General features: G+C 28.3%; 4 protein-coding genes across 7 annotated transcripts; 1 reads left to right on the forward strand and 3 right to left on the reverse strand.

Annotated features, from left to right (window-relative positions):
* Positions 1-3: 3 nt before the first annotated feature.
* LOC111681516 lies at positions 4-336 on the reverse strand. Its single transcript, XM_023443315.2, has one exon. It carries the CDS (start codon positions 334-336, stop codon positions 142-144), a length of 195 nt encoding a protein of 64 aa, XP_023299083.1. The 3' UTR covers positions 4-141.
* A 3,835-nt stretch (positions 337-4,171) lies between these two features.
* On the reverse strand, positions 4,172-4,725 carry LOC111681506 (28S ribosomal protein S36, mitochondrial). 4 transcript variants are annotated; one of them, XM_023443306.2, is made up of 2 exons: positions 4,496-4,725; positions 4,172-4,354 (listed from the first exon to the last, which is right to left on the reverse strand). In XM_023443306.2, the coding sequence occupies exons 1-2, from the start codon at positions 4,607-4,609 to the stop codon at positions 4,250-4,252; spliced, it is 219 nt and encodes a 72-aa protein (XP_023299074.1). In that variant the 5' UTR covers positions 4,610-4,725; the 3' UTR covers positions 4,172-4,249. The 4 variants fall into 4 exon arrangements, with proteins under 4 accessions (XP_023299074.1, XP_023299075.1, XP_046810649.1 ...); XM_023443307.2 differs by having other exon boundaries at positions 4,172-4,351; positions 4,496-4,712; XM_046954693.1 differs by having other exon boundaries at positions 4,172-4,351; positions 4,457-4,609.
* A 980-nt stretch (positions 4,726-5,705) lies between these two features.
* LOC111681505 (ubiquitin carboxyl-terminal hydrolase calypso) lies at positions 5,706-7,339 on the forward strand. The gene is made up of 2 exons (XM_023443303.2): positions 5,706-6,943; positions 7,007-7,339. The coding sequence occupies exons 1-2, from the start codon at positions 5,846-5,848 to the stop codon at positions 7,265-7,267; spliced, it is 1,359 nt and encodes a 452-aa protein (XP_023299071.1). The 5' UTR covers positions 5,706-5,845; the 3' UTR covers positions 7,268-7,339.
* Positions 7,340-13,044: 5,705 nt separating this feature from the next.
* On the reverse strand, positions 13,045-17,645 carry LOC111681504. Its single transcript, XM_023443302.2, has 5 exons — positions 17,593-17,645; positions 15,050-15,261; positions 14,642-14,995; positions 14,408-14,562; positions 13,045-13,250 (listed from the first exon to the last, which is right to left on the reverse strand). Exons 2-5 carry the CDS (start codon positions 15,119-15,121, stop codon positions 13,130-13,132), a joined length of 702 nt encoding a protein of 233 aa, XP_023299070.2. The 5' UTR covers positions 15,122-15,261; positions 17,593-17,645; the 3' UTR covers positions 13,045-13,129.
* Positions 17,646-20,080: the final 2,435 nt, after the last annotated feature.

The raw sequence follows: 20,080 nt of genomic DNA on the forward strand, positions 1-20,080 counted from the left end.
TAAGGCACTTAAAATGTTTTTTGATTTTATCTAAAAAAAGTGTCTACTGATTTGTTTTTATGAATTCTTTTGTTCGAATTTTTAATATATTATCTATATATTTTAATGTTTATTTTATGGTTCAATTGGGATTATTGGACTTTAGCACTCGTTACACTTTTTATGGATCGCACACTTTTCTGATGCTGCTGTGTCAGCCGCAGTGACGGAGATCAAATATTCGTGCAAAGCTGCAGTTTGATGTAACCACTTCCACGTTTGATGAAGTCCGCTGACTCGTAAACGAAGTCCCAAGCAATCCTTGCTCCAATTTTTATTCATTCCTCTAAAACCCATCCAAAAGGTTTTGAAAATTCTATATTTCTGTTTAACATGCACTTAAGAACACTTTGAACACTCCAAATGGTTTTTAGTTCTAATTTGATTTTATATTATTCTTCTTCTAATATTTTGTAAAGAATGTATCTATGCAAACTTTTTGCTTCTTTGTCTCCTACAAAACGAATTAACAAATACGCAAAATATTTTTTACAACCGTATCGAATCACGAAACTTTGGTGAATGAAAATTTTCCTCCAGTAAATCACTGCACATGGATGGAAATGTTAATATAATGTCAAATTTGTTTGGTACTAAATAATGTATAAAAGTACCATAAACTTAATCGCTGTGCGTACCATAAACCATAAAGTACCATAAACTTAATCTATCCAGTAGGTGTAGATGTATTTTAATGTCTCTATAATTTAATTATTAAACTAATAACTAGTAAAACCTAATGCAATTGGATTACAATCCTCCGTAAATATAGACCGGCCTGAATAAAAATTTGAGTTTTTTGGTTCTTCACCACAATCAAAATTAAAAATATAGGTAAGGTTAACACGATTACGTATGGTTAACATCACAAAGTATACAGAGATTTCACTTTTGACATTTGAAAAAATCTAAAATCAGCTTTTGTTTGATTTTGAAATTGTTTGGTGAGAAGAGGTATATAAAATACAGCTAAAAAAAATCATTGAATTCGTTTTGTGCAAAAGAGAGGGAAATAGCTTTTTGCTCGTGACGTCTCTGTATACCCTGTGGTTAACATGCACTTAAAAAACCGTAGCTCCGTATATTTATCTTAGGTCACCCATTGGCAAATGCGGGTTGAAACGTAAAACTCTTAAAGGCAGAGCAAAAAGGACGGCTTGATTACCCTTTAGCGATAATGTCAACGACGCACGACGGTCTTCCTTCACACAGAGCTGAATTACGAATCCGTAGGTATATATTATACAAATTTTTATTTTATTTCAGGTTTAAAAATAATTAAAAATAAGATATTAATATTTAAAAGTTTTTGAATATAGGGCCTTTATTTTGTTAATAAAATGCAATATATAAGAATCAAAAATAAAATTAATATTGAATTTTTTGTTAGTTAGGACCATTTGCGTTTCTGGTAAGTATATGTGTTATCTATTGTTAAAAGTGTTTTATATTCATATCCGCTTTTGTCGAAATTATATTTTGTACTTTTAAGTATAATTAAGTTGGGAAGAAAAAAGTACATTTTTATTATTTAAATATTTACAACTATCCAATCCTGTGTCTAAATTGTCTTTATCTACACATGGTTGTACCACAACATTGTTGATTAAAAAGTATTAAATTTATGAAAGGTACTTCTTTTTAACGGTTTTGTTGGATATAAATTTTGTAAAAAATCTCAAGTTATTCATATTTACGAAATTAACTGAAATTTGCAAAATCGACTATTAAATTTAACAATGGTTTACTAAACCCTTTTTCCTAATAAAAATAGGATTTCAAATGATTTTAATGATTACACAATACATGTTATTATAAATTCATATAGGAGTAGAAATATATTAAATATTTAAATTTTATTTTGTTAGGTTAGTCAAAAATATACCAGCGATTGAAACTATTGATTTTGAAAGATATTTTTCCAGAACAGAAACTGCAGAAGAGCAGATTAAAAAATCATGATTTATTTTCTATTTTATAGGAAAAATCAAGGAGAATGAATTAATATCAAACCGTAAAAATACCTAATTGAGTTGTTGATATTTACATATCAATAAAAAAATTATAACAAAGAAATTTATTATAACATGTCTTATATATTTTTAACGTTATACTTTGTTTTTAACTAAACTATTTTTATCTCAATGTCTAGTTATATTTTATCCTAACGTTAAATTTACAGTTTTTACTTTACAATTTTTTTAATAATAATAATAATAATAATAATAATATATCCCACTTAAACAGAGAATAAGAAAAGGGACTTTAGTAGAAAATAAAATGTTAACTTATTTAAAAAGGCAATCAAAATTATATAGATATTTTATATGTACAGAAAAAAGTTTCAGCATTAATACTATGAACTGCTTTCATTGATAAGTTCCTAAATTGTATGAATTTTTAATTTTTATTTTTTCAAACATAATCTAGAAGCCTTGACTTAAAATTTTTCAAATATATTTATACCCTACACCACTATAGTGGTTATGTTATTTAAAAATATATCCTTTTCCCAAATTTACCGAGGATCGGCCCATATATGACCTATATAAAGACTCATTTAGACATTTTTGCTTAATATTTGCTTAAATATTTTGGAATTAAGGTAATATTCAACATAAAAGATTCTTTATAAAAAAATTTTAAATATAGTCATGGTGTAGGGTATTATATGGTCGGCCATGCCCGACTATACTTTCCTACTTGTTTTATTTTCTATTTGTTTAAAAAATGTTTGAAATTTTCTTAGGAAAATTTTGTGTTTGTTTATGATTTTTAGAATAAAATAGAACAAATCTGCGCGTAATTGGCGGGATTTTATAAAGAAAAGATATTTAGGTAGGTTTGCTAATGTTTTCTTGTTTAAGATTTAGTTTTTCAGCATTTCAATTTAAAATTTTTAATTTTACAAAATACGCTAATAAAGGATTATTATCTACTAAATATGGAAACAGATTAATAGATAATAGACTTTGTTGGCAATTTGTTCATGAATATTGCAGAAAATAAGTAAAAATTCCAAAAAATTTCGTCATGTACAAAATAATAAATTCTATGAACTTTTAATATTTTGAATAAAAATGGTTTGGGATAAATATTCATGTTCGATTCATAGGGTAGAGTCACACGTTCAATATATATCATTATATTTGCTGTATTATGATATGCATTGAAGGTGTAGCATTTAATATTGACGGATCGTGTTCCATATCACAGAAAACCCGAATTTTATCGTTTGAAAAGTTGTTAAAAAATATAAAAGAAAATTACTTTTTTCTAAATTTGTGTTATTTTGGGATTTTCGCGGCATTTGTTTAATCATCCGCAGACCCGTATACCATAAAATATTCCAAATACTGACGTAAAAAATATTGAACGTGTAGCATACCCTAGGTTTTCATCAATCGATTTAAATGCGTCGTGATCCAAATTGATCAATATATATTGAACGTGTGCCAGTGCCCATCAATATTTCATGCTACTTGTTCAATTCATATCAGAATACTGAAAATATCACGATATATATTGAACGTGTGACACTGCCCATAATTAATTACAAAATTCATTTCAGTTATGTATTATTTTTTTCTGTGTGTATATTTTCAGACCTGTCACAGAATTACATTCCGATCGAAAGCGGGATTGTATCTTGTAAATAAATCGATAAAAATTTATAAAAACTATAATCACTTAAAACTTGTCAATTTCACGTTGAAAGTGTTAAGTGTTTTCATTTTGAAATAGTTGTAATTTTTCTTTTGATCAGAATGGAATTCTGTGACATGCCTGTTTATGTAGTTGAGTTTATACATAAAAAAGTATTTGAAAAAAAAATATCTTGATTAGGGGGTATTATTTAATGATTTTTTTCTGAATTAGAGATTTAATATTAAAATTTTAAATATAAAAGTTATAGCACTTTATTTCTAGTCTTTATCCTCAATAAAGCCCTAATGAGCCGGAATTTAAAAAATTTCTAACTCCATAGATTAATTAATCAAGCTAAATTTTATACAGAAACCTCCCTAATGTTCATCTATAAAAAATATTCTTATCTTTAATAAAATTCTTATTTAAATACATTAGATGCTAATTTTCCCAAAAGATTGCATAATACATAAAGTCCGTAAAATTGAGGCTTCGTTATAAATTTATTTTTTTTTTCGATATTATTGTTTTCATTTCTTGATGTTAAATTTCATTAAATAGATTAAGCAGGACCACCACGGTTTATGTATTCCATTTCCTCGGGAGTAATTGGTTTACGGGCAAAACGAGGAGGCAATTCCCAATCCTCAATAGCGGCAGAACTCTGCTGAAAAATCAATAGTAAATATTAGATTTAAATCTATAAGTATAATTATATTGAAAATTATTGTTAAGAAATGTTCAATGAACGTTAGATTAAAGCGATTACATTTTCTTTGACCACAGAAATTGGATGAATATAACTCGCCTGATTTGTTCCAGCTGTGCCTGCAGCGGAGCTTGTCTCATAACCACCTTTGCGGAATTTAATTAATGGAACCCGTTTTGCTCCGACTTGTAGGATTAAAGTACGAAAAACCATGGTGTTTATATATTTTTTATTAGAACTTATATATAATAATGCTTAAAAAAGAAACTATTTCTTACAATTTTTATAATTTTTTATTTAAAACAGATGACTGTCAGTTTTAACCAATGATGTTAACTTATTAATTTAAGCGATTTTTTAGCGGATAAATTGTAGTGTTTTAAATTCCGCAATTTTATTTTCAATAAGATAGAGATAACTTTATTCTCAATAATAACTAATATCGTACAAATTTCACTTTTTAAAAAATATCGAATTAATCTATTATATCTACCTTTAAACCAGCATAATTGATGTGAAAAAAGCTTTAATTGACCCTAAAAAAAGATGAATCGAGGGCAGATATGTATTTATATATAACTATTTTCATAATCCTAATATATCAAAGTATTTTTTTTAAATTCAATATTTTTAATCACTCGGATCCCGCTACAAAGCAATATGTTCTAAAAATTATAAAGCCTTGGAATACATCAAATTTTTTGAATTAAACGGTAAGTTTTTTGATTGATTTAGTAATGCCGGTCCACACTAGGAAACTTTTTTTTGGGAAACTTATGGTTTTTGTGTGTGAGAGAAAGAGGAAGAAATATCAACCATCTCTTTCTCTCACACACAAAATCAAAAGTTTTTCAACGAAAGTTTCCTAGTGCGAACCATGTCTAAAAAAAGCTCACCGCAAAGACCTGGTTCACACTAGGAAACTTTTGATTTTTGTGTGTGAGAGAAAGAATTATCAACCATCTCTTTTTCTCACACACAAACTCAAAAGTTTCTCAACAAAAGTTTCCTAGTGCGAACCAGGTCTAAAAAAACGCACACCGCAAAGACCTGGTTCACACTAGGAAACTTTTTTTCGGAAAACTTTTGATTTTTGTGTGTGAGAGAAAGAGATATAAATATCAACCATCTCTTTCTCACATACACAAAATCAAATATACATGTGAGTTTTTTTCACTAACACAATTTAAAAACTTACCGTTTGAATCAACAAATTTGACGTGTGGCCTTGTCGCTTAAAACACAGCTGAAAACTTAGCCGTCTTATAAGAGATTTTAAGCCGCCGTATAAATTTTTAGAATCTGCCGCCGTCGCCTTAATGGTTGTCGCGCAGGCCTCTGCAATAAAAGCATCTTTTATTTTTTTGTTTACTATTCAGCGAAATAATTATACAGATTTGCAAAGATATAAATAGAAACAAAATAATATAATAAAAGATTTTATTTATTATGTCGGCTAATAAAATGCCGGTAGACATTAATCGTCTTACAGAAGGTTGGTTGGAATTGGAATCAGATCCGGGACTTTTCACACTATTGCTAGAAGATTTTGGTGTACATGGAGTGCAAGTAGAAGAAGTATATGATCTTCAGAAACCAATAGAAGGTCCTGTATATGGTTTTATTTTTCTCTTCCGTTGGATTGAGGAAAGAAGAGCACGAAGAAAAATTGTTGAAACTACTGCCGAAATCTTTGTAAAAGATGATGAAGCAGTAGCAAACATATTCTTTGCTCAGCAAGTAGTCCCAAATAGTTGTGCTACTCATGCGTTACTTTCAGTACTCTTAAATTGTAGTGAAGCTGATTTACATTTGGGAGATACATTAAGCAGACTTAAAAGTCACACTAAGGGCATGTCTCCTGAAAATAAGGGTTGGGCTATTGGCAATACCCCAGAGCTCGCGTGTGCTCACAATTCACATGCTATGCCTCAAGCCAGAAGATTATTGGAGCGAAATGCTGGCTCAGGCATATCTACGGGACGCTTTACTGGAGAAGCATTTCATTTTGTAAGTTTTGTTCCTATAAATGGACATCTATTTGAATTGGATGGCTTAAAGCCTTATCCAATGGACCATGGAGGCTGGAAAGAATGTGAGGACTGGACAGATAAATTCAGGCGGGTTATGGCAGAACGCCTTGGCATTGCTACCGGTGAACAGGATATTCGTTTCAATTTAATGGCCGTAGTTCCAGATCGTCGAATAGCTATAACGCACAAATTGAAGATGTTGCGCACTAATCAGGCCATTGTGTCAGGAACTTTACAAAAACTTTTGAAAGCCAACGAAGCAGCTGCAGGTGCTTCAGATAATGGCCTAACTGCATTAAAATCAGAAGAAAATGGTACAGATCAATCGTCATCTTTATCTACATCATCCTCACAATTGCAACAACAACGTAGTGTTTCACCTTCTCCCCTTTTAGACGCCTCAAACGCATTCACTGTACGAGACTTGCAATCTCTATTAAAAAATCTTGATTCAGAAATTGCAATAAATGAACAACATTTAAATGATGAAAATGATCGACGCTATATGTTTAAGGTGGTCTTATTATGCGTTTTATTTCTTAAATCTAATATAATTTTAATAATTCTTTTTTAATAGGTGGATGATTGCCGACGTACACATAATTATGATGAATTTATCTGTACATTTCTTTCGATGTTAGCACACCAGGGAGTTTTGGGCGAATTGGTTAGTCAGCATTTGCTTCCTTCAAAAAAAATTGGTGGCCAAAGCGCAGTGAATCGCATCAACAAACAAACATCAAATAATACCGTTGCGCCTAAACAAAAGAATGGAAAATCTCCAAAAACTCCAGGGCGTCGGAGAAAAGGTCGAAATAAATGTAAAAAACGCAAATAAGCTTTTACATATGTATAATATTTTTTTAAGATTTTTTTAAGTTAAAAATACATATATACTAACTAGTAATTACACAAAGCGGTTGAGCACTTTCCTTTTCAATTTTTATGGTTTTAAGGCTCTATACCATTAGGATAAAATATATAGTTATAAACAGGCGCGGATCCAAGAGGTGGGAAAAAAGGAAATTTTTTAAATACATAGTTATATTTGTATATACAGGCCTGTCACAGAATTCCATTTTATTATGAAAAAGATGTAATTTTCCTTTTTTGAAAAGAAAATTAAGAAAGTTAATTACACTTTTGATCGGAATGGAATTCTGTGGCAGGATTGATGATTCTGTTTAACAACTTATTTTATTTATCATAAAAAACTGGCTATTGTAGTAGTTCACAAGAAGCAAATATTGCATTTCATTCATCGTTTCAACTGTTTTTAAATGTTTATCATCTTTGTTATCATCTTAAAAAATGAATTCATTAATTATTTTCACTTTCTATTATAAATATACAGTGTATCAACTAAGTTTTTTTCCTACTTTTTTTAAGAGAATTCGTTCATAAATAAAAGTCAAAAAAAGGTAAAAAGTCAATATATGTTTTCCAGTTGAAAATAGATACTGTGTAGAATGGGAAAAGCAGGAAAAAATATTTAAATAAAAGTTTTGGTGCATTTGTTGTTGCATTTTATTATTTTTCATCAGAATTTGCACGCCAATAATGAATTTTGCATACTGAAAATTCCAGTTAAATTCGCCGGGATTTTCAAATTATTTTTTAATTGCATTTTGGAATTTATTATTTTATTGTTAAAAGGGCACGTGTTAAGTATTTTTCAATTGTAATTTTCAAAAATCATGTCCTCATTGTGTGAAACTGTGTAGTTATTTGCGTTAAAAATGTTTAAAGAGAAATAATGAGGCAATTCCAATATAAAAATTAGTTTAGATTTTTAGAACAAGTGTAAATCACTGAAATTCAATTACGAGATGTTTAATCAATCATTAAAAAATATAGAAATTTATGAAATAACACAAAAAACTATTAAAAAACGCACTGAGTTGTCTTCTAAAATCTTTAACTGCCAAAGGATAGTATCCAAACAAAAACTATTGAAATCCTCATTTATCTTCTCCAAAGTCCATATACGAACTTAATAGAACACTATGTTTAAATTTAGACCTCTCAACAGACCTTAGGTTGCTTGGAAACAATATAAAGTGGCCTATCGTGTGGTACGGGAAAAATTATTAATTTAGATATTTACAAATGGAGGCGGTTCTCATCACCTGAGGTCGGCAAAAGCAATATTTTTCAGCTAATACATATAGTTATATATAGTTAGAACCCAAATCAAGAATAACTATCCAGATCCAACTACGCCTACTGTATTTTATTCATAAAATAAAGCATTCAAAATATGAGGTAGAAAATCAAGATTTTAGTATGTAAATAGTTCTATAGTGGTATACGGTGATATCCCCATACTTCGAGTGGCTAGGATGGTACTTAATGTTAGCTTTATTGAATAAGAATCAATATTATACAATTCTAAATAAAATTTACACAGTACTCTCCAAATTGATGGGGTTTCCGTAATGTAGTTTTTGTTTAACAATACAAAATGACCAGATTATTTTGTTGTGTAGTTTTATACCCCACTAAACATTTCTTCTAAGTCCAAATCCACTGATTTTCTAGTATATTATGTATCCTTTTCAAAATTACTTACTATTTTCGAAATAAAATCAAAAAAACGAGATGTTAAGTCAAATATTGATAAATTCTTATAGGTACCTATATAGGATAATAAATCGGTTAAAGAAATGTCCAAATTTAGTCGTACCACTACTTAAATATCTATAAAATTTTATTTTAATATACAGGAGTAATTAAAATGTAAAATTTTATAAAATTCTACAGCAATATTAAAAAAATAAACAAAATCCCTAAAATAGCAAAATACTTTATTGACTTAAAAAATTAACAATACGTTCACATTTTATCAAAAATCTCCTTAGTTAATACACGTTTTTACTTTTTTTTGGTAGAAAAATAAAAACACAACAAACAAATTGCTTAACTTTGAAAAAAATAATTATTCAGACAAAGTTTTTTTCTTAAAATTTATAAAATTTTATATAGGCAAATTACTTAATTGATTCACTGTATGTATATGAATCTGCATTTCTTTGAACAAACCCATCTTGTTTGAGTATATCAAACAGGTTTGTGTTCTAGCATCGCGCTGATTGATTAAGGCCTTCAGTAAAATATTTTTAAATTTTATTAATGAGTACTAATGAGTCTAATAAGTTTAATATTTTATATCCAACTGATTAGCACATGCATATTTCTTCATCAAGTTCTCCTTTTTTATGTCGTAGTTTCTGACGTTGTAGTTTTTAGAACCAGCATTTGTTTAAACCATTTTCATTGTAGAATGTCTGACTACAGGTTTAAAAACTTTGTCGTAATCCACATCGTACTTTTAGCTAAAACCTTGAGCATTTAGTCGATCTTTGTGTTTTTAAATTTCACTATCCAAACCTCGTTTTATTTAATAAATTTACTTCCAAGCTTTTAAACATAGTACAAAATATATTTTGTACTATGTTTAATGTTTCTTTTATAAATATTTAAGTACCTCTTTATCTACATCATTAGTATTTGGAACCATCTTCAGACTATTCTTTATCTACTAAGAAACAATGTTCATTATTTCGAAATGTGTCTGAATTGTTACGTTTAAATTAACATTAAATTATTCTTTAATTCAAGAATTCTTTTAATGTAATCTTGGCTCATTACAATTTGAAAATTCGTAAGATTAAACAAACGTAATGCTTTTGACTCTTCTGAATATCCCACAAATATCGATAGTTATTAGCTGTTAAGCCTGTCGCTGTCAGGCAAAAAATAAGTAAAAAAATATCTTTGAAATAATAATCTTTTTAAACAAAAAGAAAACTTTAATGGAGTTTGGTATCATTTGAAAGGTTTTAAAAAGACGTACACGGGAGTATAAACCACTTATTACTACTATACATATATTCAAATTGGTAGACCGTAGGTGGTGGGTTAACTTAATAAATGTAAAGAAATTCGCATCCCTATATAACAGTAACATGAACTTTCCCTTAGAAAATTTTAAAAACTTTGGGAAGATTCATCAATTTAGGGCGAGTATTTCTGATAAAGATAATCTTCATTCTTTGGTTAAACCTGGTTTAATATATGTTTCGTGTTTTTCAGTTATGAGTAAAGATACTTATTATCTTAGTTTAACTGAGTGTAATTGGCCAATTAAACTCAAGTTATAAGTGAGAAACCACAATTGACAAAAACAATAAAACAATGATTTCGGAAGAACAAAAACTTAATATTTTAAGTAAATTGCAATTTTCTGATTTGTTTTGTTTTACTTATTATTGTTTTAAATGTTTATTTTATATTTTTCCAAAATTTTCCATTTTAAAAAAGTATTGTTTGCAAAAAACAGCTGTTCTTTGTTTATGTTTTTGAGTGAAAAGTTGGCAATATTAACAAAGTTAACTGAGCTTAAATCAAAAACTGAAAAACACAATCATCGGTTAAAGTCCGCCTAAATTTGTTCCGAGTTTAATCTAACAGCAAGTTAAGTCTAGTTTAACTGAGTAGTAAGAAAACCGCCCTTAGTCGTTTACGAAAGTAATTAGGTCTTAAAAAAAGTTATTTCGTAAATATAATTTTGGATAATTTTGTTTTAATTTTTTTGCAAAAAAAATTGCATAAAGTCCAACATTTTCTTTTAATACCCTTCACCTTCGTAAGTTTGTCATTCCTTTTGTAATTTCTATAATATAATTTTTCGACCCTATAAAGTATATATATTCTGGATCCTTATATATAGCGGAGTAGATTAAGCCATGTCCGACTGTCTGTTTGTCCGTCTGTCTGTATGTTTGTTGAAATCAGTTTTTAGAGGACCCCAGATATCGGCGAGATCCGAATCTTCAATAATTCTGTTAGACATGCTTTCGGGAAGATCGCTATTCAAAATCGGTCCATAAATAACGAAGAAATAAGCAAAAACAAAATACATAATCATACGGTAAATTTTGTTAGACCTAGTTCACACTAGGAAACTTTAGTTGAGAAACTTTTTCTGGATTCTCATTTGAAGTTTCCTTAAAGTCCACACATAGACACTTTTGTTTCAGAAACTACGTATTAATTGCATTAATTTGTTGTTGTACGAATGAGAAGAATAATAAAACAAAACAAGTTTGACCTGGTTCACACTGGGAAACTTTTGATTTTTGTGTGTGAGAGAAAGAGAACGAAATATCAACCAACTCTTTCTCCCACACACAAAATCAAAAGTTTCTTAAGAAAAGTTTCCCAGTGTGTAACAGGACAGAGATGGACGATAATCTTTCTTTCTCAGCCAAAATCACAAGTTTTCCAAAAAAGTTTCCTAGTGTGGACTGCCACTTATTGTTTATAAAAACAAGGCAAAGCGAGAGCAGCAGAGCGAGAGCAGCACTAGTGCGTAAAAGGAAACTTTTTAGTACTTTTTCGTTTTTCAAAAGATAATTTTTGAATATTATATAATATTGAACCTAGGAACATAAAATTAAGTATGTAAAGTCTGAATTAGGTTAGAACCCATAAAAGGGAACTTGTTGAATCTAGATTCTAGAAACATCAAATTAAGCATGTTGAGCCCGAAGTAAGTTATGTAAAAGAAAACTTTTTGGTACTGACTGTTTTTTAACACGTCGTTGTGAAGAGTATATAAGATTCGGCACAGCCGAATATAGCACTCTCACTTGTTTTCTCACTTGTCCATTTTTAATATCACATATAATATAATATCACATGACCAGTTTTTACCCTATTACTTAAATTTTCAGTATGTCTAAATAGGTTCACTTTGCGTGGAAAATATTTTTATACAAATTATTAAAAATACAAAAACAAAGAAGTGAAGTGAGGAGAAGCGATTTATTAATTTTATGTTTAAAAGATGTTTTAAGTTAACTTTTAACGTGTTCCTGAAGTATAATTTTTTTTGTAGAAGAAAAGGCGATTTACAAAATTGCTTTTCAAGAAATGCACCACAATATAATTTATTTTTATTCTCCATAATATTATTAGAATATCCGCCTAATTTACATATTTTTATGCCTACCATCACTAAAGATGGGGGTATAATGATTTTGTCATTCCGTTTGTAACAAGAGCTATAGGTAATAGGCAAAGTTTGTTTCTTTATTGAAAATGTACAATATCAGTCCACGTTTCATCATAGTCCCCATACAAAATGAGAGTGTAGCGATGAAATTCAACAAAAATTTTATGAGGATCGGTCCACAATTGACCCTGAACCTCATATAAAGACCCATCAATAAAATGATTTTAATCACTGGTTTAAAAATTCGAGTCTAGCGCGTAAAATTCTACATATGTACTTTTTTACTAAAAAAGTTATCTTCCACTAGTTTACTCCTTAAACTGTACGGAAAACGTCAGTATTGTTTTGGCTTATTTCAATTTTATATTGGCAATTTTCGTTCGAATATTAGTACATTTAACAAAATGATTATGGGCTCTGAATTCGGAGCTCCGATTATAAGGAACTTGAGTAAAATAATTGCACGAATTGCAAATTTTGTTAAATAATCTTTAAATATTCTAGTGTGAAAAATAAACAATTTTAAATTATTTTTTCAACCTGATTTTCCTTTTCATGGATTTAATATTAACAGTATAGAAATAAAAAACAAAATATTTAATTTATACATTTTTATTTGTTATAATATATTTATGCATACTTTATATACATATGTATGTAGACGTTAAGGAAAGTGATAGTTTACTGACATGATTCTGGTTTAACAGTTACACACTCTTCTTTTGTGCTATCGTAAAAACCAGGAGAACATTTCATTAGAATTGCTTCTATATCTGTGCCAACTTTTTCACAATATATGTAACTATAAATAAAACAAAAAAATATAAAATAATGTAATTAGTAATGATTAAGTTTGTGTAGAAGTTAGTCATTTTCTTATACTATTTATCTACAGATTTTGTTTTGAAATCAAATATATATTCACAAAAGTAAAATACGAAATTATCACATTAATCCTCCTTTTCACCACCTTCAGTTATCGTTGAAGTGATAGTTATTGTTTCAGTTAGGACAATTTTTATTTGAGAACTTTCAATGTAACTTAATGTTAAAAAATAACTGTAGGTGGTAAAAATGGGGGTAAAACAATAATTACTTTATAAAAAATTCATTTAATATTGGGTTTTTGAGTTGGTAATTAAATGCTAGTTAATAATCAGATTTTTTAATAAGAGATAAATTTAATCTGTTTTTTTTTAGTATGTACATTAGGGTGGCCCCAAAATTAATGTTGCTGATGTTCCCACCGAAAATGTATTTAGTTCATTCTAACCTCCTCATTTTATAAAACGAAGCTTTCGTTAACGTAAAACATTTGTATGAAGAATACTGGGAAATGTTTGAAAATTTTAATTTTTTTCATACAAATATTTTAAAACGATTGTCGTTTCGTTTTTTAAAATGAGGCCCTAAGATATCATTTCTCAAAATGTTTGCCCTAACGTCAATATTTGACATAATTTGTGTTATGTCATTGAAAGCGTCTCTCAAAGACCTTTCTTATGATACCAAAATTGTAAAAAAGGACCATTTTATTCTTTGATCCACTTAGCCAAATATTGACCCCAGGACAAAAAGAAATGAGAAACGCTATCTTGTAATCAATTAAACTTTAATTTTAGTCGAGAACAACGACATCTCATTTTTCCTCCATACAAACGGGGCCACCCTAATGTACATGTTTTTCATTAATTTTCATATTAAAAATTAACTCAAAAACAACTAAATATTTGCTCTTACTAAGCGTTTACGAATACCATAGTTAAATATAAATTGGGATTGAATGAGTTTAACAAATATTTGTATTATAATAAATTTTTTTCTTTAAATCTATCTTTGGTGTGAACCTTTTAAACTCTCTAGTGCCAAATTAATTTTTTTTTAATTATTTTTATAGTTCTACGGCATTATTCTATGCTACATATTCCTCAAAGCAAAGATTTATGAACAAGTACTTACGTTTCACATTTGGCGTCACCTAATACGGTATAAATTTTTTTATCTGATTGCTTCGCTTCACACTTTTCTTTCATAGTAGCTACATTGGGAGTTGAAGGTGGTGCAGCAGTTGTTGTAATCGGTTGATCATTGCTACATGTGGCAGAAAGTCCGAACTAAAGAAAACCATGTTATAAAAAAATATAAATTTACAAAAATATAATAATAATAATAATAATAATAAGGATAACTTACAAAGTCTAGAACACATGTTGGTGCACATATTTGTCCATATGTTAACATTTCAGTACTACAAAGTGAACCTTTTTCACAAGAGCTTGTTACAGCAACTTTACCATTGAGACAACGGCCGAATTGTGTTTTACTTACGCAAGTGTATTTGTCATCTATGTTACAGATATTACAGGATGAACCACCACAGATTGCGTTATCATCAGCTTTTGGTTCACAAATGTTAGCAGATTTTGAACAAACCTGATCTTCCGGACATGTGATCAATTCAGTTTTCATTGGTTTTCCGTTCATACACAAGTAATATGATGTTTCATCCACACAAAACGCATCATTTGCCATACACTCCTCACATGTCTTTAAAACAGATTTTTGTTACATACTTAATAATACACAAATAATTATACATACATCAACTGCCAGTGACAGATCCAGGAATACACAGAAAAGTGTTAATAAGATTAATTTTGTATGAGCGCTCATTTTTTTTTACTTTCCTTCCGTAACAATTTAATTTTACTTTCAGTAGATGTTATGCCCTAACTGAAGTTGGTTCTGAATTTATTCCAATTTTATATCCAATTTCTCATAAGAGTTAAGATATCAGCGTTTTTATCAATAACCTTGTAAATAAATAATTAATGATTAAAAGTTTTATATCGTTTTAATTTTTTTAAAAATAAATTTTATTCTGTATAGAATTTAACGATAAACAAAAACGTGGGCGCAGTTTTTTATTTTCGGTAAATACGTTATTTGTTCGCATCAAAAAATCTATGTCGATTGTATTTGTCACAATTTGGAAATTGCCGCAATAAAAGTATGTATAGTTAGTTAGGTAGTTAGTGATTCATAATCTTATGTGACCATAAGTTTTGATCATAAAACACAGCAAGTCCGTTGAAGTTTGCTTAGAACAGAATCAGTCCCTAACGCTAATGAATCAGCCACGGAACGCCTTTTGTGGTGCTACTTTTTACTTCTGAATAATGTACATTTTAACTTAGAGGGACTCTGATTAATCATAGTATTTAAGTATTTTATTGCACTTGCTGCAAGGATTCATACGCTTAAAATAATTTCTATAAGTTTGCATTATCATTTTATTCATATCCAATACATAATACATTTGAAAATTTAAATTACAAAAAAATAAATTATAATTTATTTGACAAATAATGTGTATATTTAGATTGTTCAAATAAATGTTTAATTTGAAAATAGTTCTTAAATAATATATCAGTTGTTATATTTGGTTTCGTATAACCTTTTTTGTTCAATTATATTAATTAAGCTGAAATTAAAATAGAAAATTGTATTTGTAAAATACAAAATAAAATTTCTAAAAACAAAAGTCCCCTAATGTATATACATTTTTATTTAAAAATTTTCTTTAATCCCCTACAAAATGAATGAAGAAAAAATGGTTAAAGCTATTTTGAATTTAGGCTTAACATGTTTAAACCTTTGCTTTACAATTAAAAGAGAAAATAAATTTGTAAAAACTATCGAATACTAACTTTAAATTAGGTTTTTTATGAACATATGTAATATATTTTAAATACCATAAAATAAGCTTATCTTTGGTTTATGCATTTGTTGAGAATTTACAACCTTAGCCAACCCAATTTTCGATATTTTTATTCGTATCTATTTTTATTTATCACGGTGTCGTGTTATAATGTTATTTCAACTTATGCCACAGTGGGATAGGACCTTAGTTCTATCGACCGATAAGTCTTACGTCCTTCAAACCATGGAACGAATAGTCGATAGACAAAGACCAAAGACTTCAATTACAAGTAATTGTAATTGGAAAACCTTTAATTACAAATAATTGTAATTGGTTATTTCTTAATTACAAATTATAAGTATTTGTAATTGACCAGGTAGTAAATTACTTTGTGTGATCATTGTCCTCATTAAAACTTCGCTTTAGACGAAGTTTTAACCGCTTTCTGGACAAGAAAATGCCGGTGACAGTAAAAGTTAAGTTATTCTTGAATGAAAATTAAAATGAACACACAACATAAAGGATAGAATCAGCAAGGCAGAGGTAGGGGAGAATGCTTTTCTTACAGAAATGTTTTTTCTGCCGTTTCCAAACAAAACAATAAGAAAAGCATATTCCGGCATTTCCGACTGTACTTTATAAATCAAACATATTTTTCAAATTTAAAATAAACTAGAGGTAAGCTTGAAATTATATATCCGATTATTTCTAATCTATTTAACTTTTTTCGCTCCCTTACTGTAGAAAAAATGTTCTGTTTTTATTTTTAAAAAATAATTGTTTTTTTAAGAAAATTTTCTAAATTTAATGAAACAAAACTTTGTAAATTTTATAAATATCACACCATGATGTAATAAGTAAGGTGAGAGCGTTTCGACAACAAACACAATATTTTTACGTGGTCTAGAGTTTGGTTTTGTCAAAATGAAATTTCTAAAATAGACTACACATACATACTAGGATTTTAAGTTTGTGCAAGCCTGTTGTGTAGTGTTTCGTATTTGTACAAATGCTTGCGGTTTGCTTGTACAAAAATTAAAAAAATTTTAATTTTTTCACAAACATATTGAATTTTTGTCAAGCCGTTTGTATTAATAAATAACTAATTTTTTACAAAATTTATATTTCAAATAAAAATTTACATCGGTATCATTGCAAGTCCACAAAAACGTGAAAAAATCGATATGTGTAGTGTGAGTTGGTTTGAAAATACAAATGTATTTTTTTTAAATAAAAGTAAATTAATTAATTTTGACACAACCTAAACTCTTTTTAAATAAACAAATAAAAAGCAACTGCCTTAACGATTTCATCTTATTTAGTGCATCCTGTATCACACATCACAAATGTACGTATGTGTGTTCTTTTGTATCAGCTATAGTTCACGAGTTACCGAATTAAAAAATCAGAAATATTTTTTTACTTATTAAGAGAAACTTACTATAAAATATTTCGATAATATCACTTACTAGATGGAGAATATAGTTACGAACTAATCGTATTTAAGAAATTGTCTTAGCTTATATACTAGTTTAAGAAGCAAGCAATATTCCTCAAAATTTACATAAACTGCATACCTACATATGTACATTAGACTGGCCCCGTTTACATGTAGCAAAAATAAGGTGTCGATGGTTCCGACTAAAATTAAAGTTCAATTGATAACAAGATAGCGTTTCTCAAAATATACAAATTTGGTATCATATGAAAGGTCCATGAGAGACGCTATTTAGCTTGCTGAAAACCTAGAATAAAATAGAGTTTAAAATATTAAAATAAAATACAAACATAACGAATTTCGAAAAACAGAAAAAAACAATGAGGTTTAAAATTTTAAAATTTCAATTATTTACATTATATAATTGTATGCAAAAACTTGGAAAAACTTAAAATTTTCCGAAATATTACGATATTTGTATTAATTTGGAATATTAGCGAATATGTGCTATGTCTCTGAAATCGTCTTCCAAAGGCCTTTCATATGATACTAAATTTGGATACGGTTTATTTGCCAAAAATATGAAAAAATAATAAAAACCTTAAAAAAGGACTTTTTTATGCTTTGATGTTGACTTCTGGATAAAAATTTTGAGAAATGGTATCGTAAAATGAACTAAATTTTCATGTTCGGTGGGAACATCAGCAACTTCAATTATGAGCCCACCCTAATGCACATATTTTAGAATCTACATATTAATATGTAAGGTACATACATACATATGTATCTTGACAATGCAGTTGAAAAAAACATGAAAACTTACATATATGTATATGTATGTATGTGTGTGAGTTAAAGTTACAAATAAACACAGCTCCAATCTCTTAATTAGGTCGATCAAAGAATCTTATTCTTAATTATGTATGGAAGTTTAAAAAAACAAGTCCCATTTCTAATTTATTCAAATTTATTTTAGAGAAAATGAAAACTCGTTCGTAACTTTTGTAATCGTTATGAAACTCTGGAAAATTATGTTTAAAACAAATATTAAAACCGACTCGATATGTTGACACAAGATTTAGAAAACGTGAATATTTCTATTACAACTATTTTAAGAATTTTTTATATAAATATTTTTCCAGTTTTTAATTAAAAACAAGTAAAAATGTTATATTTCTTGTACCCCAAATTTAGCATAAGTTAGTTTTTTATCTCTTTAAAATATAAGGTCCCCACCAGAAAATTACTTTAACGCTCACTACTGGCTTAAAATGCGAATGCAACGATGAAATCAACATAAACAAGATATATATGAACCTAAATCACTCAACCAAATTTTAAGATTGACCCTATTCGTATATAAGGCCCCCTTCAGAAAATGACCCCGTTCTCTTAAAAATTCGAAATAAATGCATGTATAAAATTCGCTCTACCAACATACGAACTGAAATCAATCCACCGACAAGTCACAAAAGTAAGTATACAAATAATTTTAATATATATTTGGTTTCATGATATTAACATAATTTAGGAAAATTTTACATATTTGATTATAATTACTGTATAAAAAATATATTTTACGCAATAACTTTTAAAAAATTCACTTTTAGATCTGATAAATTAAAATTTTTGGTAATTGGTTTAAATATTAATTATAAGAGCATTCTTTACATATTTAAGGACATTTTGTTTCTTAAACCCAAAGAGTTTTGGATCAGGTATCCAATAAAAAATTTCGTTGAAGTGAGAAAAACTGTTCTACTAATCGGCCCAAAATTCAGATTTCGGATCTAAAAGTGGATTTTTTCAAATACTAACCTTGCTGCAAATTTCACCCTAATCGGAAGACATTGATTTTAAGATTTAGGTCACTTGACATATATGTATGTATGTATGTATGTATGTATGTATGTATGTATGTATGTATGTATGTATGTATGTATGTATGTATGTATGTATGTATGTATGTATGTATGTATGTATTTTCGATAAAATGTTCGCTCATAGAAAAATCCGACTACAAAGTTCCACTTTTAGTTACTAATATGTCAAAATAATATCAAGAATTCTATTTGGAATTAGATGTTTATACAATTTATATTACATATAAAAGTCTATTAAACCCAGATTATCAATTATAATATTTTTATGCAAAATATTTTTAAAGTAATGTTATTCTTACCTTTTTATAACGCTCCTAATATAAGCAAAAAGTAAATTAAAACTTAATTTTTATAAAAAGCATATTTTGAAATTGCTTCAATGTGGTCGTCGGACTATATATGGTGAATTCACTGATATCTTTGCGCAGTCGCTAACTTTTGCGTCTTCGATCTTAAAAGTTATTAATACAATTATATTAAAAGGGACATATTTACACTTTACTGATTAAATATATTTTCAATTTTAATTATATTCTCTTAAACGTAGTAATAAACCTACAAAAAAATGTTGGTGGTAATATTATGGACATGTCCACTTTATTTATTGA

This window comes from Lucilia cuprina, chromosome 6 (genome assembly GCF_022045245.1).
Source record: "Lucilia cuprina isolate Lc7/37 chromosome 6, ASM2204524v1, whole genome shotgun sequence".
NCBI classification, from domain to species: Eukaryota; Metazoa; Arthropoda; class Insecta; order Diptera; family Calliphoridae; genus Lucilia; species Lucilia cuprina.

Excerpts from the sequence above, each read along its gene's own strand:
- LOC111681516 (XM_023443315.2), bottom strand. The coding sequence starts at position 336 with ATGGGTTTTAGAGGAATGAATAAAAATTGGAGCAAGGATTGCTTGGGA.
- LOC111681506 (XM_023443305.2), bottom strand. The coding sequence starts at position 4,609 with ATGGTTTTTCGTACTTTAATCCTACAAGTCGGAGCAAAACGGGTTCCA. Across the intron at positions 4,355-4,456 it reads TTTCTGTGGTCAAAGAAAAT|CAGAGTTCTGCCGCTATTGA; the intron begins GTAATCGCTTTA and ends TTGATTTTTCAG.
- LOC111681505 (XM_023443303.2), top strand. The coding sequence starts at position 5,846 with ATGTCGGCTAATAAAATGCCGGTAGACATTAATCGTCTTACAGAAGGT. Across the intron at positions 6,944-7,006 it reads ATCGACGCTATATGTTTAAG|GTGGATGATTGCCGACGTAC; the intron begins GTGGTCTTATTA and ends CTTTTTTAATAG.
- LOC111681504 (XM_023443302.2), bottom strand. The coding sequence starts at position 15,121 with ATGAGCGCTCATACAAAATTAATCTTATTAACACTTTTCTGTGTATTC. Across the intron at positions 14,996-15,049 it reads ATCTGTCACTGGCAGTTGAT|ACATGTGAGGAGTGTATGGC; the intron begins GTATGTATAATT and ends TCTGTTTTAAAG. Across the intron at positions 13,251-14,407 it reads GGTGACGCCAAATGTGAAAC|TTACATATATTGTGAAAAAG; the intron begins GTAAGTACTTGT and ends TTTTATTTATAG.